The sequence below is a fragment of the Cornus florida genome, unplaced genomic scaffold (genome assembly GCF_030987335.1).
Source record: "Cornus florida cultivar Cherokee Brave unplaced genomic scaffold, ASM3098733v1 CherokeeBrave_3.0.0_Hap2_Chr08, whole genome shotgun sequence".
Classification (NCBI taxonomy): Eukaryota; Viridiplantae; Streptophyta; class Magnoliopsida; order Cornales; family Cornaceae; genus Cornus; species Cornus florida.
In genome coordinates this window covers 23,822,872-23,850,393 of record NW_026775578.1, presented here as the reverse complement: position 1 = coordinate 23,850,393, position 27,522 = coordinate 23,822,872, and the positions used below count along the sequence as shown (strand labels likewise).

General features: G+C 34.2%; 2 protein-coding genes and 1 non-coding gene across 3 annotated transcripts; all 3 read right to left on the bottom strand.

Annotated features, from left to right (window-relative positions):
- Window positions 1-11,005: 11,005 nt before the first annotated feature.
- LOC132270859 (uncharacterized) lies at window positions 11,006-15,886 on the bottom strand. The gene is made up of 2 exons (XM_059772068.1): window positions 14,608-15,886; window positions 11,006-11,530 (listed from the first exon to the last, which is right to left on the bottom strand). Exons 1-2 carry the CDS (start codon window positions 14,952-14,954, stop codon window positions 11,296-11,298), a joined length of 582 nt encoding a protein of 193 aa, XP_059628051.1. The 5' UTR covers window positions 14,955-15,886; the 3' UTR covers window positions 11,006-11,295.
- A 552-nt stretch (window positions 15,887-16,438) lies between these two features.
- On the bottom strand, window positions 16,439-23,183 carry LOC132270858 (transcription factor MYB25-like). Its single transcript, XM_059772067.1, has 2 exons — window positions 22,728-23,183; window positions 16,439-17,599 (listed from the first exon to the last, which is right to left on the bottom strand). The coding sequence occupies exons 1-2, from the start codon at window positions 23,044-23,046 to the stop codon at window positions 16,704-16,706; spliced, it is 1,215 nt and encodes a 404-aa protein (XP_059628050.1). The 5' UTR covers window positions 23,047-23,183; the 3' UTR covers window positions 16,439-16,703.
- A 1,539-nt stretch (window positions 23,184-24,722) lies between these two features.
- LOC132271993 (U5 spliceosomal RNA) lies at window positions 24,723-24,836 on the bottom strand. Its single transcript, XR_009469942.1, has one exon. It is a non-coding gene; the product is annotated as a U5 spliceosomal RNA (small nuclear RNA).
- Window positions 24,837-27,522: the final 2,686 nt, after the last annotated feature.

Sequence of the window (27,522 nt, the reverse complement as noted above, 5' to 3'; positions counted from 1 at the left end):
TTATTAGATAGATATCTTCAGAAATTATCAGGAAGTGTAGGAACTAAGATTTGGGAAGAATGGTTAAAAAATCCTCGAAGGGATAGATTAACTATAGGAGATAAAGTTAACTGTGTCTATGACATGTTAAAAAAGGAGTGCAGACAATGTAGAGAGTTTAAACAAATCAAGAAACAATTTTTTAATGTCTGTAAACAATTAGACTTTCCGCCACAATATGGCTGTTGTGATACCCCTTAGATCCAAGACACGGGTTGATCAGACCTAAGCCCAAACCCGAGGGAATATTAAACAATTAATATTTTAAAACGAACATCAAATAAATAAACAATTAACACACACATGAAATAAACAATCAAATAAAATGCACATTAAAACCAATTTAAATTCCAACTATATCATTTAAATTTTAATTATATACTTTTGAGAATTAGGGGTATTACATTCTTCCCCCCTAACAAAAGGAATTCCGTCATTGAAATTCGTTCTTACCTTCTTCCTTGATTTCAAGAAACTGCAACCTCATTGTGATGACCCAACGTAACATGCACTAAAGGGATAACCTTATTCCGAAAAATTTAATCCCTACGGTTGACAAAACAACCCGGGACCTCCAATTATGTTACATTCGGTATCTATACTAGGGTACAAATCCATAGTCCTCCAAAGGCGTACAAAATTCCTAGGCATGCAGCGCTTAACAAATTGATATCGCTAAACCATAGGCTACTGCCTAAACTGATAAACAAAATCCGTGAAAAGTCAATTTAATAGGTGAAACTGACCTTCCTCTAAAAAGCACATTGTTTCCTATACGGAAAACATCCCAACCAACCACTTCCTGATAGAAAACTCTAATGTATGAGTTCAACTATTTACAAAATCCGATTGCCGCCTTCAAACCGTGCGCAATTCTCTACAAAAGAGAGTATTTCTCTACGATGTATCCTTAAATAAAGTCAAGGTCTTATTATATAACCTCACTTCTATGTCAGACCAACAAGTGAGAGACCTGCACCATGTAATATCCAAAATTGTTGTCACACTAACCTCCTTGTGCCAACAATAACACATATAATAACTGAAAAACGAAATAACACTTTTAATTACCCATGCAAACCTATGATATATGTCCTAAGCTTAGCCTCCATGATCAAAGATAATGTCTCGACCAAATCTCCCATCTAGAGATGCAAAGCAAAGGTGTTGCTCTAACATCTTCAGAAAATTCCTTTGACATAACACCTTTTGTCTACGATAATAAATAACTACATGCTATAACTCCGTTATCAGTGCAACGTAGAATTGACATGAAACGCCAAAGTAAACACCACCAAAAGTAATGTCCACGAGCGAACTTGCTCTTTCCACCACTCTTAATCCATATGAAATTAAAATTCCAACCAATGTCGGTAATTTCTACCAACCATCCACTCCTGATTAGTTCCCATTTTGATATAGGAAGTGGCTAAAACCTCTAATGATATCTAAGTATCCATTTTTACCTTGCTAACAGGTGATACACTTGGGGACAGTTATGTACATGTCCCTATCCATACCGCTCACCAAAACTAACATTGTATGTCGTGATGCAACTCATAACCATTTGACTACACTGTAAAATTTATGAATTTTACATCTCAGTCACTCCGACTTTCCTAGCATCATTAAGACAAACCACTAATCCTCCTTCAGTACCCTAAGCTCATCTGAGTAAGGTACCACCTCCTCTAGGGTCAGCTCCAATCGTCTAAGTTGACCTATTCAGCTTCCATGGTAATAGCAAGTGTTACTTTTACACATGCTAAAACTCAATTGATTGCACAAAAACCACCGAAGGTTCAATTACCATATCGGTTGATAAAATCATCCTCCTCCCTATTACTTTCACCAGAGGAAACTTAAAGCAAAGTGTGAATCACCGCATCTATCCATCTAAGTCGTCTCGTGATCCGTGCTACTCATATAAACTTATATCTTACCAGTTCCAATATAAACAAAACGAAGCTGATTTAATTTTATCAGGCAGGCAATATCCCAATCAGAATCTTGACCCTTGTGTAGAATTAGAAATCTCCCAACTAAATCTGTGGAAACTACTCCATCATTCCCATTCTAGTATGAGAAATGGCCGCAAGGATCTAACGACCTCCGATAGTCCATCTGGATTATCTAATAGATATCAGACCTTGAGGCAACATCACTATGTCCTTCCTCATGCTTGTCCTCCAAACAACTACTTCATTCTGTGAAACATCATGTTTCCTCCAGGATAAATAAAGACTTAAGAGTTGTGAACCTCAGTCCTTACATCCTCCGTCCAATTTGTCTACAGAATGTACTGTTAGTCTGGTACCACCAAATTTCATCTACACCCATTGTTTAATTTGGAGCATCTTCAAGAGCTGACTCTGCAACTAAATCCCCACATTCTGATCCATGACAAACTTACTGATATAGAAAGTCAATCGGTAATTCCATTGATCAAAAGTCAACTAACTACAACTTATCCACATATATCGTGCACCTCTTCTTTATTTAGGTGTTCCGTCTCACCTCCATGTCCTTGACGTCCTACTTCTCTATCACAAGTAAGTGTCTATTAGACTTCCCGTCTAATCTTCAAAAGAATATGGAATCTTTCCATCCATCAAAAAGTCAGCAATTTCCTAACAACAACTATTTGTTACGAACTGTAACCTAAAAAAAAAATAATAAATAATAATAATTCCATATTATTTGTGTAAATGAAGATAATTTGCTTCCTCCTTCATATGCAACCCCGACAACTTCTCCTAATGACACACCTTCATGAATAAAATTCTTGATTAAGAATAGACTGATGAATAGTTAGCCCATCTACTATCCTCAGTCGGTGTCATTCCAATAAGTACTTAAACCAGTACTATACCCTCCTGCCGACTTGGGAACAATTTTTGAAATTTCAAAAAAAATGTTCAGTAACGTTAAAGCACATCAAACCAATCGTACTAGATTATTCAACTCGTATTGCTGGTTTAATTATCCCATCTTGAAAACATACCACAATTATGCATGTCTAGGTTCAATAGATTGGCTAAAGTTATGTATACTTACCAAATCCTATGACCACATGCTCAACATCCTAGCGTGATTAACGTTATTCCTCCAAAATGATAGTTGGCTGATCACACACTTATATCCCCAACTAAACCACATTCTCAATCCTAAATAATTGACAAAAAATTAAACACATAAGGTACACACAATTAAAACAAAAAAAAATAATCCTACTTAAAACATTGTTTTTTCTAGAAACTCCTGCCGACTTGGGAACAATTTTCGAAATTTCAAAAAAAATGTTCAACAACGTTAAAGCACATCAAACCAATCATACTAGATTATTCGACTTGTACTGCTGGTTTAATTATCCCATCTTGAAAACATACCACAATTATGCATGTCTAGGTTCAATAGATTGGCTAAAGTTATGTATACTTACCAAATCCTATGACCACATGCTCAACATCCTAGTGTGATTAACGTTATTCCTCCAAAATGATAGTTGGCTGATCACACACTTATGTCCCCAACTAAACCACATTCTCAATCCTAAATAATTGACGAAAAATTAAACACATAAGGTACACACAATTAAAACAAAAAAAATAATCCTACTTAAAACATTGTTTTTTTTAGAAAAGAAAGTCTCATTTGGAATCAACCTTCCCAGATTGGTTCATAATTTCTGTTTATAGTTCCGTAGGTACTTATCCAACCTCGAACAATATGCTCTAACCATAACTCAAAACAAAATCAATTTGCCTCAGCACATTCCAAAGGCTTAACCCCCATCCTCCTTATACGCGGAATGCAAACCGTCTAACGTAACTTTATAAAGCAACTCAGAACGTTACAACCTAATCACCATACCTTCCGGAACGTGATATAAAATCATTGCTTCGTTCCGCTAAGAACTCCATTCAATTCCTGAACCCTTGAAGAGTTCTGTTATCTACCTCTTTTAAAAGTAATCCAAAAGTTTAACTATATGTAGGTTGATCCTCACCCACTCTACTAGTATCATTCACTATACTGTCATGCTTAACATCCTAGAGTGATTAACGCTATTCTTCCAAAATGATAGTTGGCTGATCACACACTTATGTCCCCAACTAAACCATATTCCCAATCCTAAATAATTGACGAAAAATTAAATACATAAGGTACACACAATTAAAACAAAAAAAAAAAAATAATCCTACTTAAAACATTGTTTTTTCTAGAAAAGAAAGTCTCATTTGGAATCAACTTTCCCAGATTGGTTCACAATTTTCGTTTATAGTTTCGTAGGTAGTTATCCAACCTCGAACCATATGCTCTAACCATAGCTCAAAACAAAATTCATTTGCCTCAGTACATTCCAAAGGCTTAACCCCCATCCTCCTTATACACGGAATGCAAACCGTCTAACATAGCTTTATAAAGCAACTACCTAATCACCATACCCTCCGAAACGTGATATAAAATCATTGCTTCGTTTCGCTAAGAACTCCATTTGATTCCTGAACCCTTGAAGAGTTCTGTTATCTACCTCTTTTAAAAGTAATCCAAAAGTTTAACTATATGTAGGTTGATCCTCACCTACTCTACTAGTATCATTCATTATACTATTAGTGAATAAGATTACCCTCGTGTGATCTTTCATCTTCCAAACTTAGTACCCTCTTTCTCGGATACATTACAACCCCTCCATTAGGATCCTCTTCGGACTCCTATTCCTCGTTTGTCTCCTTTATGAGAACAACTGAAGCTGTGTTAGTCCTGTTAGGCAGTGACATAAAACATATTCCTAAACCCTTCCTTGGCTTGTACTTTTTAAAAGTAGCACCAACCAAAATTAAATCTTCGATCCCAAGTTCTGCTTTTGACAACGAACTCGATAACATACTCCTTTACTCATTTGGGTCTGTATCACTTTCGCCTTGGACCCCATCCTCCTCCTAGTGTCAACCATTCCATAACTATGAAATATAATTAACATCTGCTACTCCTAATGAACCGTAAATAGAGTACAACGAATCCTAATATGGCTCTAAGTTTTAAGAGACGCAACGCGGAAGTCATCTAACGAAAGACACTCCTAAGGACACTAGAACCTGGAGTGCTCTGATATCAACTATGATACCCCTCGGATCCAAGACACTGGTTGATCAGGCCCAAAAAACAATTAATATTTTAGAACGAATATCAAATAAATAAACAATTAACATACACATAAAATAAACAGTCAAATAAAATACACATTGAAACCAATTTAAATTCCAACTATATCATTTAAATTCCAATAATATCCTTTTGAGAATTAGGGGTATTACAGCTGTATACCACAGAAAACCTTCAAAAGAAATAAACCACAAAAATATAAATTACGAAAAAGTAGAACTTATATAAATTACAATAAAAAACCATATTTTAAGAATTTTAAAAGTAACCCCAAACCATTTAGAAAGCGCCTTTGGTATAAAAAACGAAAAATAATTAAAGGTAAAAAAGATAATAAAGACAATAAAGATAGCAAAGTAACTACATTATCCACAAAGGAATGAAGCTGCAAATGTTTTATTTGTAAAGATTCAGGACATATAAGACCAAATTGTCCTTATAAATATAAGCAAAACCCCATTATACAAATACAAGAAAAAATCAATATACTTGAAGATATTGACGAACAAATATAGGAATTATATGAATTAGAAAACGTTTATGATTCTGACGACGATAATGACAGCATATATAGTATAGAAAACATTGATAGTGAAGTTGATGAAGATCTTGAACAAGGACTTCATTCTATGTAAGATTATATTTGCACTATAAGCAATTCTTCATGTCATTATGAATTAGTTAAATTTCATTTCTCAACTTATAACTGTAAACAATGCAACTCTTTTATTACAGAAGGAGATTATTGTAAAGACTATTGTAAAAACCTATTATGTTACGACTGTTATAATAAATACGAAAATAAGTTAGAAAATACATTAGTTGAATCCATAAATTCAATATATAAACCATCTAATTTAATCTAATTTCCTATAACATTGGAATTTAAAGAAAAATTAGTCCAAACTTCAGCTATGTCAGATACTGGAGCTTTTAAAAGCATAATTAAAAGACATTTAGTACCAGAAGAAACATTAATAAAATTAAATTATAATGTTAACATTAGTCAATATAATAATGAAAAACTGTCAATAATTCATTGGGTCCATAATGTTCCTATAGTAATTAATAATGAAAAATTTGTTTTACCACAAACTATGTAGTTAATAATAGTCCGAGTATTTACGATTTTATTTTAGGATTAAATTTTATAAATTCACTCACCAGAGGATTCATGTATACCCCTATAGGTTTACAATTCTTTAAACAAAGAATATTTATTCCATCTAACTCTCCTTGTATTCCTCATAAAGAAAAATGATCTATTATTTATATCAATACCTTACCTATGACCGAATTAACTATGATAGAAGAAAAGACAGAGAATTTATTTGATGTAACAGAATTTGTAGAAGATGTTTCTGAAGCGTTAATGTTTCTTAGTTACTTAGATGAACCAAAGATTTTACTTAATAATAAAGCTATATTAAAAAATTCTAAATTAGACATTGATAATCTTATAAGACTAGCTGAAACTACTGAAAATTTAGGAGAAGATCCCCAAAAACACTGGTACAAAAATAAAATCGAAACCAAATTAAATATAATAAATCCGTTCATAACTATAAAAACACAAATCCGCATACCTTAGATGATCAGGAAGAATTCCAAAAACAAATTAAAAAACTTTTATCATTAAAAGTAATAAGAAAAAACAATAGTAGACATAAGAGTCCAGCTTTTATGGTTAGAAATCATTCAGAAATAAAAAGAGGAAAATCTCGTATGGTTATAAATTATAAAAGATTAAATGATAACACATATGATGACAGTTACAAAATTCCTAATAAAGATGTTTTGATAAATTGAATACAAGATAGAAAATGGTTTTCTAAATTCGATTGTAAATCAGGATTTTGGCAAATCCATATGCCTAACAAATCCATTGAATAGACTGCGTTCATATGTCTTGAAGGATATTATGAATGGTTTGTTATGCCTTTTGGATTAAAAAATGCACCACAGGAGTTCCAAAGAAAAATGGATATTATATTCAATAGATATTCAAAATTCTGTTGTGTTTATATATACGATATTCTAGTCTTCAGTCAAACTAAAGAAAAGCATAGAAAACATCTTGCACTTATATTCAACGAATTTATAACACAATGACTTATTATAAGTAGTAAAAAGATGATATTAGAAAAACAAGACATTGAATTTTTAGGCTTGTACATTAAAGACGGAAAAGTAAAACTACAATCACATATTGTTAAGAAGATTTTAGACTTTCAAGATAAATTAGAAGAAACTAAATTTCTACAAGCATTTTTAGGATTATTAAATTATGGTCGCAATTTTATTCCTAAATTAGGACAATCAGTAAGACTTTTGTATTCAAAATTAGGTAAATATAGTCAAAAATATTTTAATACTCAAGATATAGAACTAGTAAAGAAAATTAAATCTTTGGTCACTCAGTTAGAATCTTTACAACTCCCACTTGAAAATAGTTATAAAATAATCTAGATAAATGCATCAGCTCAAGGATGGGCATGTTTACTTCTTCAAAGACCTACAAAAGAATCTTCATGAGATGAAGAACAAATTTGTCGCCATGCTAGCGGAATTTTTAATAAAGCACAATCTATTTTACCTTCAACAGATCAAGAAATTTTAGAAGTAACCAACTCTATTGAAAAATTTCAAATATTCCTTGACAAAGAATTTCTTATAAGAACAGATTGCGATAACATAGTTAAATTTGCAAACAAAGCAAAACAACAGCGGATGTCTGCAAAGAGATTGATTTCATTTATTGACTGTATTACTAGAAGAGGTTTTAAACCTATATTTGAACATGTCAAAGGAATAGACAATTATTTAACAGATATTCTATCCCGTTTACTAATCGATTGTTAAATTTTGCAGGAATGGAAACAAAGAGCAACAATAGTTATAGTCTTATACCAGGCACTTTTAATCCTTTTTTGATTATCCAAAACCTAGCTCAATAGTTCCGCGCTAAACATAATCTTTTTCTAACCAAAAACTTATTTTAGATAATATTTGGTTTTCCAGAAATAACCTCGATAGAACCCTCGTCAGAAATCTAAATATTTTAAGTGAATATTTTGCATCATCTAATAAAGCATATCAGAATTTACAGCAGGAACATGAGACGCTTATATCTCATTATATAAAGTTGAATCTAGCTTATCAAAAAACAACAGAAAACCCCACAGAACTAACTATTTCTGAGCAAAGGACTGTTGAAGATGAAAATCTTCAGAAAGTTCAATTTCTGTAGGTACAAATCAAGTATGCCAAGTTATTACCCATTTTCTCACCAACCTACAGAGAAATCCTGAGACAACAAGTTGAACTTTTTCCTGATGATCTCAAGGATCTTATCCTTGAAGAAGTCAAGTCTGATGGTTTCAAAGAATGGGTTGATATCCAAAACTACCTCAGAAATAATAGTCCACCTAAATGAACTCGTTATAACTATTTTTCCTACGATTTATACAAACAGGCAACCTCATACCTATGGCCATTATTTTGTTAGACGTAGACATTGTTTTCTTCTATCCTTTTGAAATAACCAGAAAAACCCTTTTCTCTACAAGAACTACCATCTGTTACTTAAGACATGCTATTAGAATACCTAGATTCTTTAGGTAACTTTCCCAACCGTTTAAATCAAGCCATTGCCTTCGAACAAAAATTAACCAAAGATTTCATTCCAGAAAGTCCAATTCTCCTTTAAATCCATAGTACCCCCCAGAATGGGTAAAGGATGGAGCGATAATTCTGGGACAACATCGAATTTACATTTACTCTGATCCCACAGAAGTCAAAGTTCTTACCCAACATATTGATTTTGTAAATAACTTTCGTAATGAGATAGAACCAGCTACCTTTAACCATTTGGTATACTACAAAGCCTATCAGCAAGTTAACCCAAGCTACAATCCTGGTTTCAGACTCTACGATCATAATATCAACATGAAAATTTTTGTCAAAGCAAGAATTCCTCATGTCATTAAGTCTCCTCCAGAGATTGAGATATCTCCAGAAGTTGAAGAAATAATAAATGAAGAAAAGATGTTGTTAGAACAGTTTGATCTCGCTTACAGAAATGAAGAAACTAGCTCACCAGACAACACTGATGTATATTTTGCCCGCATGCATGAAAGAGAATGAAATGACAGCCCAACAAATAGCACTACCGACAGAAATTTGTCCAATATGTAAGAATTCTAAAAGTATCTAAGGAAAAATAGATTCGCCATAGTGTACAGATAAAGGCAGATTCAACATCTAAGAAAAGTAGATTCGCAACAGTGTACAGATAAAAGCAGATCCACCGAAAGCAAATTCTCAACAGTAGATAAAACTCCCCAGAAGCCGACATCAATAGTTCAACAATAATTCAACACTCTTAATCTCTAAAGCATTTTGAATCTCAACCGTCTATGTAATATTTTAATCTCAGCTAAAGATTCATCTCCCTCATTTCCTATAAAAGGAGCCTCTCTGCTCAAGTAGGATCATCGAGTTTTAGAGCAACCGAGTTAAGAGCCATCGAGCATTCCAGTCCTCTATCTTCTTGTGTGCTTTCTTTTGTGATTTCTTTCAGTACATATATCTTTGTAAAATAGTGTGTGAGAATGTATCCATGTATAAACAGAGTGTATCCATGTATATATTTCTTATGCAATAAATCATCCAGTTTGCTCTTATTTAAAACTTCTTTATCTCTATTTAGTATTTTAAATACTTTTGTGCAAAAGACTTCTGTTGACAAAAAGATCAAATATATACATTTTATTTAGCCAGACAGTGTAGATCCTAGAATTTTCTTGAATCCAACTAGTATAAGTAGCCTTAGTTTTAATTTAGCAATTTCTTCTGTGAGTTGACTCAAACTGTTGGCTTGTTGGCCCGTTCTTGCCGGTGTTCAGGCGTTCTCACAAGGCGTTATCAGAGCGTTATCAGGTTCGGTAGTCATTTCTGTGATTTAATTGTTAAATTTACTCTATGTTATTTTGCATTCTTCTATCTGGTTAGATTTAACTCAATTTTGGTATCAGAGCCTATATTGTTTCGTTAAATTTAATTTATATATAAGATCTTTTGTTTAAAGAAGTCTCTAAGTCCATATTAATTTATTATGAAATTTTAATTCCATATTTAATAGTTTGTTCACTCATCTTTTGCAAATTTAGTTCAAACTCTAAGGTCAATATAAAATAAAAGTATTAATTTGGGTCTTTAATTATAATATAGTTTGTTGTGTGGTACAAAAGCATAAAGTGCAATCCATTTTAAAGAAATATTTTGGTGGTCGTCCAATTATTGAAACTTTAAGACCTTATCCTCATTTTACTGTAGTATTTGGGCCTTATGCCTATATATTGGTAAAAATCCCTTAATTTTACTTCCCCACCTAGCTACTCTAGGTTGGGGGAAGTATGATATTTTAAACTTCAGAAATCACCAACAAATTAATACCCTATACCGGCCTTCTAAAATCAATATTACTTTGTTTCCAGAACTAGTAAACAATTATGCAATATAATTCACCATACCACGTTTCCACTGATTTTGCACTATTCAGTGTAGTATTTCTCTTATTTTTTTGCATTCTAATCCCATTGTCCTACAAATATTGGCAATTTTTATTTCTATTTTATTATTATGTCATTCCTTAGCATTATTTGAAATACTATATTACTGATACTGAAAACCAAGGTTATAGTTATTATAATGAAAAAAAAAAAAAATTCCTAGCTATGACAAGTCTCCTAATTATTAAAAAAAAATATACCCCAGAAGCAAACATGAACAACTTAAATTCAATTAAAAGAAAAAAATTTAGCTCTTATATTCTATAAAATTACAAACGAGAAACATTTGATGAATTACCACAGTAGATACAATTTACAACAGTATATAATTACATACTAGCCCGTTCAAGAGGAAAGCAACTGATTTAAAAGGCACACGTACATATTGGATTTTCTTACAACCAAGAATGAGCAGCCGTGGTGCCAAGAAGAGTACCTGAAAAAATGATAGGAGCTTTAAGGCGTTTTCTGCTTCATCTCAATTGCCCCTGTTAAAAATGGTCCCGGTCAACGGATTTCACGCGGGAACATTGAAGTGAAAGAGCCAGGAGATGACAAATGCAAAGACCATACAAGCTAGCAAGAAGTTAAGAAATCGATGGGTCTGCCAGAAGTTTCGAGCCTCTGAAGGGGGCACTTGTGCTGCAATAGCTTCTGCAACAGCCTCATTAGAATCACTCCATTGCCCCATCAATTCGGTTTCGTTTGCAACAGCAACATTGCGTGCTATTGATCCACAGATTTCACAGGCTCTGCGGTTTTCAAAATTTCAAGTAAGATTCAACCAAAAAAAAAATTTACAGAAACAAATAGAAGAAAGTGAAAGAAGTTTCTCAATGTAAATGTGAAGTAGAATTCTAAAAGCTCATCAGATGTCTAACATTGACTACTTGTGAACTTTTGGTCAATAATTTGAGACGGGAAAATAATGATAAATAAATAGTAAAGCCATATTTAAATTTCCTGAAATCGTGCATTAAAAATGATGATTTCTGATATCCTTTTTGCTGCTACAATCTGTCCGGTGATAATGGAAGATACTCGCATTTTCTGGCAGAACCATGGACATAAGTGAAGACTATTTCAAGAAGAATACTTAAAATTTCATCGGTCAAGGAATGAATATTTGAATTAGTTACATAGACATTCTCTCAACCTATAAACTAAACAAGCCAGAGTCTTGTGTACTGAATGTTGGCCAAATTTGCTCCATTTTTTTCACAAAACACGCACAAACACGCACTTACACTTGATACTAAGGGTAGAGATGTTGGCACATGAATCCTTGACTCTGGAAAAGGTTAGCAACTCATCATGCAGGAGAAATTTTAGCGAATTATGCTCTTAAATTCCAAAATGAGATTTAGGACCATGTTACCTGCAGGCTGCAGTGTAACAAGAACGCTTTGGAAACTAAAACATAACTAGGAATTTAACCATGGATAATAATCGTGACAAGATTTTTAAAGTTCTTAAACTAACTACATTTAGTTTCTGCCAAGCTGAGACTCAGAACAAGATTTGCATTCTCGACCCAAATAACAAGATTTTGGGCCTTATGGTGCATTTAAAAATGAAAACCATCAAATTTTGAGTAAAAAGAGCAGAATATTCCCTTATAGAACAAGGGGAAAGAGGGAATAGATATTTAGTGTGCTCAGTGCACCGGACTAATTAGATTTGTGCGTGATGTGCACCGGGCTAATCAGAGCCGTGCGTGATGTGCACGTGCCAGCGCATGCTGTACACACACAACTTTGATAAGCCAGGTACATCGGGCGCACCGAATATCTACTCGGGAAGAGGAAGTAGAGTCTAGAGAGGGGTATAATAAGCTAAAAACTTCCCAAACTTGATTGCTATATGCTCACCTGCATGAATTGACACCTTATCAACTAAGTGGCTAAACAAATATGATAGGATTTAGAACCCTAAAATAAAGGCTGCGGGTTTGCCGACAATCAAGAAGCCTTTTTGGACGCAAGGAAACTGTCCATGGTATTGAGTGGAATGTTTATTTCAAGCTAGTACACTGCTGAACAGGTCTATTTATATCATACCAACTTCTTAGAGTTGGGGGATTTTATTATGAACTGAATTTGCTGATCACGTAGTAGTGGTCCTTGGACCGTATTTTGGATCAAATTATATCAATGGGTACTTAATACTGGTATTTAGAAGGTCTATAATATATTGGTAGACAAATTTTCATAGTTTCTCATTTTATAGTCATAATATATGACGAGCTATACAAATAAATGTAATCATTCAATTAAACAGAGCTATGTTTTTAAGAATTGAAGATTGCATTTATGAGATGCAACTTAACCCCTGAAGGGGTAAAGCAAGATTTATGGATTATCATACAAATTACCATGCATCGGTTACTGCAAGAGGACTCCCTATTCATCCAAAACCTTATCATTCCAAAACCTAATCAAGCACAACCTTTTCCTCACCTTTGGTTCTTTAATTTAACACCAAAAAAACCCTGAAGTCCTTTAATTTCTATTATTACTACAATCTAAAACTTCTAAAACCAAGACAATTTCAATCCCTCTTTTATACACAATCCCCACAATGTTTCCTCCACCTCTTAAAGCCCGTTACCTATAAGCTATGCATAGCCAAAACTTGAAATAAAACCAATTATGCACCACACAATTGTAAGATTCTTAGCACCGCCCTAAATAGATAAAGAAAGGAACTAAAAGTTGTCACTTTAATAGAAATTAGAAATGCACTAACCACAATGAGAAGGAATTTGCAGAATCATCTGATTCCCGAAGATGATAAGAACAATTGTATTACAAAGACTAGACACTAAGCATTCATTCATCAAGTGCAAGTGGAATTTACATTTTGTACACTGAATGGGCAACCACTGATCGTATTGGTCTCATTGCTCTGTTTATAGGACCATATACTAACAACACTATATGATTGTAGACGTTGACCAATCAATAGCACCTATCTAATTATAATGAGAGAAAAGACAGCAACAGAAGATTTGGGAGTTTTGACAATCCCAAACCCCTACTTCAAAAACTATACATTGTTCAACAATGAGTTCAAGTGAACTCACACATCAGTATGATTGAACCAATATATCGTAAAGGAAAACTTGCAAGTGGCGCATACTCTAACCTAGAAAAGAAATGCGTCGATCATAGTCATAAACCCAACTTGTAAACAAGAAGAAAGAGAAACCAGAAAGGTCAAAGAGAGAGTAAATTCCGACAGCACAAGGAATGGAGAAGAATTATTTGCTTAGTCGGCCAATGCCTTCATCCCTCGTTTAATTTTCGTGACTCTCTTCATTAATGAAACCTACATTTTGGTATTTTGTAGTCTTTTCCATTTTGTTCTCATATAAATTTTAATTGCCAGAATCCCACGGTAATTGACCAACCAATAATGAAGAACTTATCTGATGAGGGATCCATCATAAAGTAGGGCCTGTTTGATTCAGTTTTCTGATATTAGTTTTCCGAGCATTAAAAATCAGAAAATGTATAAAGATGACAGTTTTTGAAAACTGTTTTATAAAAATTCAGTTAAGAAAAGTCTATTTTTTATAGTTCTCCCGTTTTTTTTTTTTTAAAGGTCCAAAGCCAATTTCACATAATCACAATACCCAAAGAAACATTAACAAGAAAAATAAAACATTCCACTCTAATCACATCCTAAGAACACCTCAACTTAATTGTAACAAGCTATCACAGATGATAGTGTGTGTGTGTGTGTGTGTGTGTGTGTGTGTGTGTGTGTGTATTCAGAAAAGCTTAAAAAAAATGACTTTAAATTCTTTGGAAATTGAGAAACGTACTTGTTACCCTTAATCTTGAACCAAGTCTCAGCACACTGTTTATGAGCAACAGCCAAATCATTCTTACAGGAACAACCCAATTCCATTGGAGCACCATATTCTTGATTCGATGCATCAAAGGTCAGATGACAAATCCTACAATCTCTCTCAGATTTGGCTAAATGTACCTTATCCTCCTCCAACCCGCCTTCTAGATCAGCCTCTACCGAACACTCGGGCACAGAGCATTCCCTCCTCTTGTCAGAGACACCCACAATCTCACTTCCTCCGTCGCTTGCGGCGATGGAATGGCGGCGACCACCACTACCGTCCTCTAAATCAACATGGGTTTCTTCTGTAGTTGTCATTTTGGAGAAGAAGAGAGAAGACAGAGATCATGAATTCGGACCAATGTCTGTCTCTCTCGAGTCTCTACACACGGACAGATATAGATATATTTATACACACACACAAACATAGATATATACTGATCAAGTGATTATAGTAGCATATGACAAGGTATTGTGTTGTAGAGTTGTAGTAGGTTGTGTGTGCGTGTCGGTTCATAGACTGTATAATTTGGAAGATAGAGATAGATCAACAATTGGCTCTGCTCTGGCAGAGACACTTGGATATATACTACTATATTGAGCAGTTTTCAAGGAGTATTTAACGTATTATACTACCGAACATATATATATATATAGATGTACAAGTTATGGTATGTATATTAATGGCTGCTAAAAGGAGAAGAAAGTAAATGGATCCATGAATCATGAAGAAGAGGATTTGATTTTGATGGAAAAGACTAGTGTAAGAAGAGTAAACCAAGCAAAACTTTGCTTTTTGTTTGTCTTCTTTCACTGAGTTCCACTTTTACTTTGGTTGCCGACTTGGAAATCTTTATTCTCATAATTTCTCAAGAAAAAACCTTTATGTCCAAAAGATTTTTTTCACTTTTCATGTCCCAAATTATGGATAATGCAATATCTAACAGAAAAATTGTATGGTTTGACTTCGACGGTGAATTATGAGATGGCTCTAAAAATAATAATTATACTTATTTTATTTTCATGTTGGAGAATTATTTTGTTATTTGGGCCAATTTGACTCAAGTCGAATGCATACATGTTGGAGAAATTTTTTTAATAATAATAATAATTTATAAAAAAAAAAAAAAAAAAAACAACAGCAATACTATTGAAATGTATATCAGTTGTCCACTTGTCCACTAGCTCACCAAACGAGACGTGTATCAGTCTTTTGAACATGCTTAATTACCGGCAACTCCAAGTAGTAAAGTGTATAATTAGTAATTGGTGCAACTTTGACGTCTTCTTCCTTGAGTTATCCTAAACCCCACGTGACATGGACGTGCGAAAATAGTCACGGATACAGATTACTCCATTTGGGATGCATCTTACAAGTCACAATCAAACCAACGACCGCAATTTTGTATCACATCCAAACTTGATTTGCACATTCAAAGTTTAGAAGAATGTAATTACTTAATTTAAAAATAATAAAAACATCACGTTGTCCAATGTTTTATTATTTATTTATTTATTGTTATTGAAAGCATAATAAACATGCCTACAATTGATAACACAACCACCTTTACGTGAATATTTTTATAACAAGTAAATATGAAAGGCGTATCCCAACAACTTTGTCTATAAACAACGTTTTAGGTCAATCACACCTGCCAAGGCTGCCATTACTTAGTCTCAATATGTGGATTGCTAACTCATCTCCACTTTCCATGTTCTCTAAATTCTAGCTTAATCCTATGATCGTATCCAAAAGTTTATAACTGGCAGCCAAAAAAACAGATTTGGTTTTAACGAGAAAATTGAAATGAATAGCTCTGTAATCAGATCATTTTTATTACCCAATAAATGTCTTGCAGGGAATTGCAATCTTTATGTATAATGCAGAATGGAACCTACTCTGTATATCATTTTTTTTTTTTTTTTTTCCAGAAGTGTATCCTTTAATGGTGGTGGCAGCTACTGCATCAAACAGGACATCGTAACCATTGTAACAACTGATGTAAAAGATTCCTTGATCGTACCACGAAAAAATGGAGATCAGCGATGGGATTCAGCTCAAGCATTTTAGACTCCAGTTGGCAATGCAAAAGCTGGCATTGGCATCTGGGTTGACACCACATCTGTCATCATGCCCATCAACCTACTCCGTCCTTCCTCAAACCGAAAATGATCATTCTTTATACTCTGCTCAAAAACACACATTTTCTCTGCAGCGCCTTGGGACGATAGTCCAGTTGCAGTATCAGGCTTTATGGCAGCAGCATTCTCGAGCCCACTTCTGATCCAGGCGATATTGTTCAAATCAGTGGCTATGGAGGCCAACTCATGACTTGAGAAGATGGGAAGCTCCTCATATTCAACAAACTCAGGACCCAACAACGAGCTTTGAGAAGGGCCCGTACTTGGAGCTGCACAACAACCATTGCCACATCGCAGGGGAACCATGGGCTCGCCACAGACACCTTCAACAAATTTGGAGGTCTTCGAGGAATGGATGAATGGCCCCAACATTGGGACCATCCCTGAAAACATAGAGCTTGTTGGGTCACTTGAAGGGTTATAAACACTAAATGCACCAACACGGGCCACTGGACGAGAAAGGGCGGGAAAGTTCCTTTCGGCAGCGCACTGATCCTCATTTCTTTGACAATTCTCTTCACATAGGTTGAGTCTATTTTCCATCAGTCCCACTTCTTTTTCCTCTTGGGGTTTCAATGAATTGATATCTCCATACGACATGGTTTCTTCTGAGGATGCCTTCGTTTTTTCTGGGCTGCCTTCCTCTAACGTGTTTCCGGATGCCGGTTTAAACCTGCTGAGCTCCGTGCACCTTCGCCTGAGTGTAGAATTCCAGTGATTCTTAATTGCGTTATCTGTTCTACCTGGCAGGAGCTTCGCAATTGATGCCCATTTGTTTCCATGAATTGCATGGGCCGATATTATAATACGATCCTCTTCATCTGCAGCAAATTGTGTTTTACAAGACTTCATCAAGAGATTCAATGATACAATACCATAGTATAATCCACATGTTTCTATGAAAAGCCAACCAGGGTAATCTAAGAGCACAGATCTGTTGATGGAATAGCAGATACTAAGCTTTTACATTTTTGTTCAGGCAAGTGGCTGACCATGAAAGAGAGGAGAAGAAAACAATGTGTGCAAGCAAAAAAAGGTAACGCAACATAAACCAAAAAAAGGTAGGCTAACAGTGAAGTCCGAAAAAGATGGAAAGAAGAATGCAGATCCTGTATCATCAAACAAGTCACTAGGAATATTTAACGGATTAAAAAAAAAAAAAAAAAAAGAAAGAAAAAGAAGTCACTATGAATAACCAAACCTCAACACCACCCCCTAAAAAGGTAAATAATAAAAAATAAACCTAAGAAATAAAAATTATGTGAACAAACAATTATTAAATTTTCATTGCAAAGAATTATTAACTTATTATTTCTTACAACCTTGGATAATATTCATATAACTGAAGAAAAATACCACAAATCATACAGAATGGGAAAAAATAGCGTCTTAGCAAGTATTCAGCTGGAATTATTGTACCAAGAGAAACTACTTCATAAGTCAGATACTACACCTTCTGCTGGGCATAGGGTGCTTAATGTATGATGAAGAATAACCAGTTAGCTTAGCCATTGGGGGCTGGGTTTATGTGGTGGAGAGGATTATGGACACCCACCCCAACTCGTGTAGCGATTTATTACATCTAGACCAAATAATTAATAATAACATGATGAAAAATATAACAAATATGAGTTTAATTTATATATGTCCTCGCTGTCTAAATTTCAATACAATATTTATAATCTTACTATCAATCTACAGAAAAAATAAAAAATTAAAAAAAAATAAATTAAAAAAAAATAAAAATAAAAATTGGAATAGAAGTTCCAAAAGATGAGTAAATCTTGCGACGCAATTTGAATAGTGATAAAACCATACTTTTCTGTCAATATTCAAGCACTACTCTTACGAGTTACAGTACAAGATATATACAACTTACTTCCCATCTAATCCTTAATCCTATGTTTCTCATTACTTGGAAACGACAACCAGCCAGCCAGATACTAACGTACTGCTTTCTCAATGAAAGAGAAATTACCTAACCTCCAAAAAAATCAATATTTTACCACTTTTCCGTCAGGTCAAGTGAATCTCCCACAGAGCCTATATTCTTCTAAAACTTCCCCAAACCGGAAGATCTATAATTTTCTTAAGAAATATAAATTTCTCAGTCTCCCTGCATTCATGCCTTAAAGGCTTCTCCTACCAAATCAATTCTATCAATAAAAAATTTGAGGATCAACATCAATTTCAATGCACAATGGTAAAAACGTATTCTGGCAGCACTCCAAGAGCCTCTTTATGCAGACATATTTAATACAATAACAGAGTAGTTTCTCTTGGGTATAGTTAAATCAGTAAACAAGAGAACCAAATGTTTTTCAAAATAAAGATGTCAGAAGTATAACAGGAAGGAAAGTGTATGTAGAAAGGCCTGGCTTATGATAAGGTATAATATATATATATATATATATATATATATATATACACCGCTAACCACAGAAATTGGCCAAAAAGAATTTGAATGGTAAACTCAATTTTTCATTGGGTTGAGTTATAACAATCAAACAAAAGTATCATAAAGATAAGTCGTGTTGGACTTCATAGGAGGGGATAAGGTTAAGTTTTACAGAGAGAGTAAAGCCTATAACTGAGCAAAATATCAGGTTTTGTTGGAACAGATCAGTAGTACTTAAATGATTGTAAAGGAGAGATAATTATGAAGAACACGAAAAAAAAAACTAGTGAGAGAGAGAACAGAGAGAAAACTGTTAATATCAGAATCAAGCTCATAGGTCTATAGGACAGTTCTGCAGAGAATAAAGTATTATATTTTCTTAGGGTTTAAGCAGAACAAATTTTACATCGAATTCATAGAAGCTCTTCAACAGAAGGCACTAGAAAGCGTTGTACATAGGATTTCCCAGCCAAGAAAAATAGAAAATTTGCAATCTTTTCATCTTTTGGCAATAAATTTTTTAACTCTGCACTCATAATAGTGAAAAATCAAAAGAACAGCACTGCACTATGGCACCAAGAGAAAACATAGCATACTACCAGAGAAACAGATGCTTGCAAAAACTAAACTATTTAAATTCCCACTTGGGGCCCACCTCAGAATCATCTTACCAGATTAAACTTCAAACTAGTAAGTATGCCATTTCTATTACTCTGTAAACTTATATCATGGCTAATTTCTATCAAAGCATTACAAAAATCAAGGGAAAGCATGAACTGTGTGCTGTAAAAGCCAGTCTCACGATAACAACATATAAAAATATGATGATCTATAGAGCAACTAAGAACAAATAACATCACTTCACCCTTTATGAAATTATAAATGCCAAAATAGTGGTTGTGGCAGATTAAGCTCTCAATTCTCAGTTAAAGCCTTAATAAAAAGTGTACCTGGTATAAGCATCATCCAAATTATCTAGCCTGTGGAAGTGAGAATAGGAGCTACTGTATTTCCATGCTTATAGATTGGGCTGTTCAAGAAACTGAGTTACTTGAGTCCGATTCATTTAAAGCTCATTTAAGCTAATTCATAAGATTCAGTTAAGCTAGATCTCAAGTCTCAATCTTGATTATTAAATGAACTGAGGTTGAATAGGACAAAGATGGGTTCAAGTAAGCTAGTGAATGATGGTATCATACTATCATGTATGCTCAAGAAAATTCCAATATTCTTTGCAGGATATAAGACCCATATTTGACAAAATGAGTTAGGAAATAATGCAAAACTCTTCTCATGTAATATTACGTGAAACTCCACCAATGCATGAATGCTGCAACAGATCCCCTCGGTACTAAGACACAAAGATGTGATGACATGGCAAGATACAAATTCTAGGATGTAGATCAAATAAAGAAATGGCTAACAGAATAGAGAACCTGGGCCCAAGCCTAATACCAGGGACTACTGACTGAACTTGCATTCATCTAGTTTGCTTCTCTCACCCAATTGAATGCTCAGTCCAGTCAACTGTCAGTTGCCTTCCCCAATCGGAATGCTCTATCTATTCCAAGTTGAGTTCGCCCCCAAAGCTCACTTTGTAGGTCAGAAATTTCAAAAGACGAAAGAGAACCCCCTACATTAGCAGTTCGGGTGATCAAAGAAAAAAATGGCTATGATCTTTTCTTTTCTTAATTCTCAACAGAACACCACAAGGATGGCAACATCTCATTATCACTTTCGTATTTTCCCCACCGAGGTGAAAAGACAGTTTAAACAGACATCAGTTTTCACTAGTAAGTCTACAATACTACTATATTTTTCTGAACAACTACAGACTAACAATTGAGTTTTTACGATACTTGATTACTTAAATTATGACAAACCAAGGTCAAGCAATGTTTTTAAGACAGTATGAACATCCAAGCTCAAACTCACTTGTGAACCAATCAACTTCATCATTGGGCTCGGGTTGGCTTGTTTTCAACCTTACCTTCAGACCAAGAGAAGAAGTACGACAATAACCCTCCCCCTCTCTCAAACACCCTTTTATTTGAAAGGAAGAACATTAATAAAGATTGACACAAGGTTCAGTGATGGGACCAATCTAGGTCAATTGGTTTGAATTCTGATAAGATTTACAAAATCCAGTTCTAAGGAGATGGAACTCAGACCTAGTCACAAGTAATGATCACTCAATATGATAAACAATAGTACACGTAGCAGGTTTTTATGTCATCCATTTTTTATTTTATTGACTCAGATTTAAAACTGTAAAGACATAAAATCCTTCCTTAACTTAGATTGATATATTAGGATCTGAAGTACAATATGATTATTAAGATCCTTGTTTATTCAAACTAAGCTTATATTTTAGTATTTGTGTTCATATTTGTATTCATATAGAGTCAAGACTAATCCTAAGGATGCACATAATCAATTGAATCTGTAGCCCACATAATTGAGCCACTAGCTCACCAATCATATGACAGGTCGTTCTTCATCTTTCTCCATAGACATAAGTGGTGCAGGAACGACATATAGGCACCTTGCAGATGGCTCCCCTGTACCTGATGTTTCCATTGGCTTTGCTGGCTTGATAGGAAGTAATCCCAAATGTCAAACTCCTAAACACTCAAACTAGAGTAACAACCCATTGAGCGACCGCTAGACACTACAATTTCTTTTCTAATTATTTAATTCCACAGCTTGTGGAGCATGCTATTGCTATCATTGTTTGTCCTTCTCAACATCTTACCAATCACAATTAGCAAACCAATCAACAATGAAATCACTATTTCCTTTAATTAAATACCCAGATATGTAACAATTCCAAAAGAAACAAAGAACAATAATATATAGAAAAGAAATTCAACTTATAATAGGACTCAAAAGTCAAAACTTGAAGAAAAGCTCCCCAACAATATGTCTAGATGTTACAGCTATACAGTCATTATCTCCTCCAGTGTAATTTGCAAGCAACAATTCGGGCATCCCACAGAATCTTAATCACTCGTCAATATTTTACATAATCTAAAAATATATCATCCAAATGAATCCATTGGGAAAACAGCAGCTACCATACAAGCAACAAATAATGTTAAAAATTTTGAATTTTTACATCTGAGAAGTTCAATTTCAATTGAGTGATCAAACAATTCTCATAGAATAAAGTTAAAACGAAACAGAAAACAAACCACAATGTGTGCAGAGAGATACAGAAGTGATATGAACAATGGAAGAACGGAAAATAAAAATGTGGAAGATTTACAATCAGACATCAACCAACAAAGAATTAGATTACCGCATTCAACAAAATACCAAGTTAATGCCAACTAAACCCAACTAATCATACTACTAAACGCAGAGAGAACCATCAAATCTTGAATCAAGAAAAGAAAAATACCAGAACACTCGGAAAACGAAATCCACAAAAACCCCTAGATTTGAAATCAAAAATCAGAACTGAAAACCAGAGACCGATCAACAGGCACACATACATAATCTACTAAAAAGTGAAAGTGGAAGATTGAATCGGTCATGGCGGTGGTTACCAGTAAAGGGCTTGCGCTTCACGCAAGGATCGAGCTGATTACACCACCGTAGGCGGCAAGACTTGCCGGACCGGCCGGGAATTCCTCGGGCGATCAAGCTCCAATTCCTCGCCCCGAACTTGCTCACGAGTCGACTCAGTACCGCGTCTTCTTCAGGCGACCAGGGTCCTCTCACTCTACTAGTACTGCCGCCACCAGTTCCGTCTCCGTTGCCACCGTCTTCCGGCACTACATCGCCGCCGTTGGCATAACCGGAAGGTCCTTCGTCGTCGGCGGCGGCGTCGAGGAGTGTTAAGTCGTTTGGGTCCTCTTCCTTCATCTCGGTTTCTCTCTCCAGTCTTTCCGTTTTCGTCACTTTCTCTCTCTACGAATGCAACCGTACCTACCTGCCTAACTGCAATTTGTTCTCAAGGACATGGGGAATTGATTTTTTAGTGCCAATTTTTTTTAATTATTTTTTATTGAATCTGTGTGTATAATAAATAACTTTATACCTGTTTCACGGTTTTGCTATGTTTTTATTCAAATGACCAACCTGTCCTTCCATTTTGTGAGGTTGAAGGAATATTACTGAATTACAATTTTTTAATAAATTAATTAATGTAGTTTTTCATTGCAAGTAAATTATAGTTTAAAAAAATTCAATCAAACTTCAATATATATATGTATAATATATATTTCATTGAGTCGAGTCGATTCATACTGTTAGAATGAAGGAGAATATATATATTTTTAGTTTAGTTTGTATGGTGTTACAAATTCAATAGTCTTTTCCTAATTCAAAATGTTAATTAATGTATTAGACAATTGAGTCCAATTTACCAATAAGCCCTCTTCTCTGAGGAAGTTGAGTGTTGGAGTTTGGTGGAATCAAAAATATACTTGTGGATTCATTTATTTATTAATTTTGAGTGAGAAGATTATGTGTTAGTGTTTGTCGAGTTATTTAAACACTAAAAACTCATTTACTTGCAATAGAATTGGCCCAACGAGAATTATACTTTGTTGTAAATAAACATATTGATGAATCATGCCAATTGAAAAACCAAAAAGATGTACACAGTTACAAGTTTGAACATGCATATGTAATAATTCCAAGTGTCCAAATTTTTATTTTTATTTTCCTTGATAAGTAACAGAACCAATTATTATTATTTTATTTTCGGTAAAAAGAAACATAACTACAACTGAGGGCAAAACTGAAAAGAGCCCAAAGAAACGGCAAGATCAGCCTTTATGGATTGAACACTAAGGGCCCAACAACCCAATTGGTGAGCAATAAGCCAATACCTTGTCTAGAATGCAAAAAATTCATCTTGGGCCCTTTCAGAACCAAACCAATCCGGGGAAAAATTCCTGATGGCCCCATTTGAAGTGGTCAGTTTTTTTTTTTTTAAGCAAATAAATTGTCCTTAGATTTAATGGCATAAAACTTTCTGAACTATAAATAACTTGGTAATTATCTCGATAGAGAGGGTAATGAAAAATTTTCATAGTTCAAGGAATTTTTTGCAATTAATCCGGGAGTTTGAAACAGATTTTCAAAAAGTTTCAATGTTTTAGCCTAATAGAGTTATTTTTTAGCCGTGCAAAATTGAAATGGGTATATTGCAAATTTTAAGTAGTTGAGGATGATCATCATAATTTAGGAAAAATTACATGTATTAGTTAAGAGAGTCTTAAATAATAAATCTATTTTGAAAGTTCCATTTTATATTTGATTGAATTAAACAAATTAATTATAAAACGTATCAATAATTTAAGATAAAATAAAAAAAACACCCTCCAAACTCTTACTAAACAAATTAATTATAAAACGTATCAATCAATAATTTAAGATAAAATAAAATAAACACCCTCCAAACTCCTATTCTAAAATAAGAAATTAAACTCTTATTCTAAAATAAGAAATTGTTTAACTTTTATCAATGTATATTTGTACACCAACATTTTATGCATAAATTATTAAATCAACCAAAATAAAGCCACAATTACCTTCCGAAATACCCAAAAAAAAAAAAAAAATTACTGCTGCTAACAGTGGCGAGCGCACGGTATTCTTTAGTAAAAGGCGAAAGAATAGTTCGCTCTGTCCTCGCCACACAGCTCCGTATTTGTAACTCCGCCTGGTGCTTGTCATGATATAGGCACGAGAAGGGTTTTTGCTCACTTTATCGATGTGGGACCTTTTTTTTTTTTTTTTACCACTGACAGTGGCTTCACATTTCATTGCCACTCACTCCTCTCTCTCTCTCTCTCCTCCGTAAATGATTTCATGACCTCTCTCTCTCTCTCTCTCTCTGCCTCTCTCTCTCCTCTCTTCCCTGATAAATGATTTCATGACCATTGCTTCTCTCCTTCTGATTGTGCAATCAAATCAAGCAAACAACATTTCAAATTTCGGAAAATGATGGGAGTGTCGATGGGTTTTTATAAACGACCGAAGTGTTAATTATTGATGAAAACACTTTAAGAAAAGAGAGAGTCTGTCTTATCACTTACCCGAAAAGAGTTTTTGTTCGACGCTATTTGTTAGATCAATTGGATATTGTAGCGTTACTCTTCAAAATCCAAACACCAAGAGCTTCAAGTTCCACATCTCTTCAATGAAATATGCTCCGTAAGTGAAGACTCTCCTGTGGCTGTATCTAACTAATACCACATGTGCTTTCCAATACACTGAAATTTTTAGACATTACTGTTTTCATCCATTTTATTTTCTTATGAGATATATGTGTGTGTGTGTGTGTGTTTATATATGATAATAAAGGAGATGAGGCTTTTTGAACAAGTGAACACTCTCCAGCTATTCTACTTATTCAATGTGTGGACTAGGCTGATTATATGGACATCTGAGTCAGTTTTTAGTTTCAATAAGGTATATTAATCCGGAATTAGGACCCAATTTACCTCAAGGATGATAACCTGTTTCAAACTTACAATTTAGAAAGTCACTGGTAGGACTTAAGTCACATAATTTTTTTAAACGGCTACCTCTCTCATGCTCACGCTCATGCTCCCGATCTCACTATTTATGACTTAGATTTTGCCCTTATGCACTTCTGCTCTTGCCATTCACTCCTGATCTATGTGTGACTTACACTAGGACTACAAACTTGGACGGCCAGGTCTAAGGCCCAAGTCGCCCATACGATAAATGGGTGGGCTTCTGAGTAGCTCGTGTAGGTTTCATCTTTTCTTCTTTCTTTCACAATATGAGAAACTTATATCTTTTTTGTAGCAGTTTTTTCTATAGGCTTCAAGACAAGGTCAGATATCTCAATTGAACCTAGGCCCAAATTCCTTGAACCCACATAAGCCCAAAAGCCCTTGGATGGCTTTGGATTGTATCTCTCATATAGGTTGATTAGTAAAAGTGTAATAAAACTGTTTTTAAAGCATCTATTTTGAAATACTAACATTTTATGATCATTTTAAAGATGTCATTTTAAGAGTCTCTATTTCTCTATTTAAGTTTTGATAATGAAATACCAAGTGATGCCATCTTTCTTTTTCATTATCTCTATTTCACATTTCTATGTTAGAGGAAACATTAATTCTTAGTACTATCTTATCCACATTTACATGAATGACTTTGTAAGGAGTCCTTTTCGAGTGTGAAGAAAAGAAAAAAAAGGACTAATTAAAGGCTTAACTAATATTAGTACTAATTTGGAGTCTAGTAGGTGAGCTTTTTGTTGACTTTCTAACCCATTACTGTATAAGGATGTCGGACGGTTGGTGGTTGGTTTCTATTAAATGCGAGTAGCGTGTTGGATGCGTAAGTTTTAGTTCGAGTGAAATCGCTTGTCATCCGAACAATTTTAAGGTTCTAATTTGAATTAGGTAGGGTAGAAGTGCTCAGTGCTCGCACTTTACTTTTAAAAGAAAATTGTGCATATGGGGGACCGACTCCATTAAAGGATAATTTATAAATAATATAAGATCAATATGCTGTTATATCAACTGATGCAGAATCAATGTGTTTTTCATCTGATATCAAAATGATATAATGTACAATAAAGAAAATAAAAAATAAGAGGACATAATATGAGATCAACAAAACGAAGGGAATGCAAAAAATAGAATATATAGGCTAGCAATAGGAATCGGACCAAGAATTTGGCTCGGGGGCATATTAAACCTTAAAAAATAAAAATAAAAATAAAAAAGTTCCAACTAACTGTGCAATAAGACAAAATTGAAAGGGAAAATTTTAGGGCAATTTGGTACTAAGTTGGATGAGGACAAAAAAAAATAATAATAAATAAATAAATTTTTAAAAAATAAAAATAAAAAGAGGAGAGAGAATAGAATGCTCCAAGTAATATTTTTGGAAGATGCAGTTGTAATAAACCATTGATGTTGCTATGAGTGGGTTTTCAAATGAAAGTGAGAGATTAGCAACCGAACAAACAAGGGAACCCAACACCATGCGTTGGTGGCACAAAGTGCGACAAATAGACAATGACACTCTCTGATTTATGTCATGATAAAATTATATTATGTTAAGAAAATTTTAATGGAGAATGGACTCATATCAACTTATCTTTATGACTTCTCATCAGATTTTTCTTCTTTCTAAAAAAAGCAATCTCTAATTGAAATTTAGAAGAAAATTAACAATTGAAATTCTTGTTTTTTCAATGCTTGATTTGTCTGATTTAACAACAAACACATCACTAAGATTCCAGGTTAATTAGTTGAATTGTCAAGACTTTCACTCCACGGGAACTTTGAAATTTATTCCATGCTCTCTCACCTTTTGTTTCCCACCATTCAATACCAATCTGCA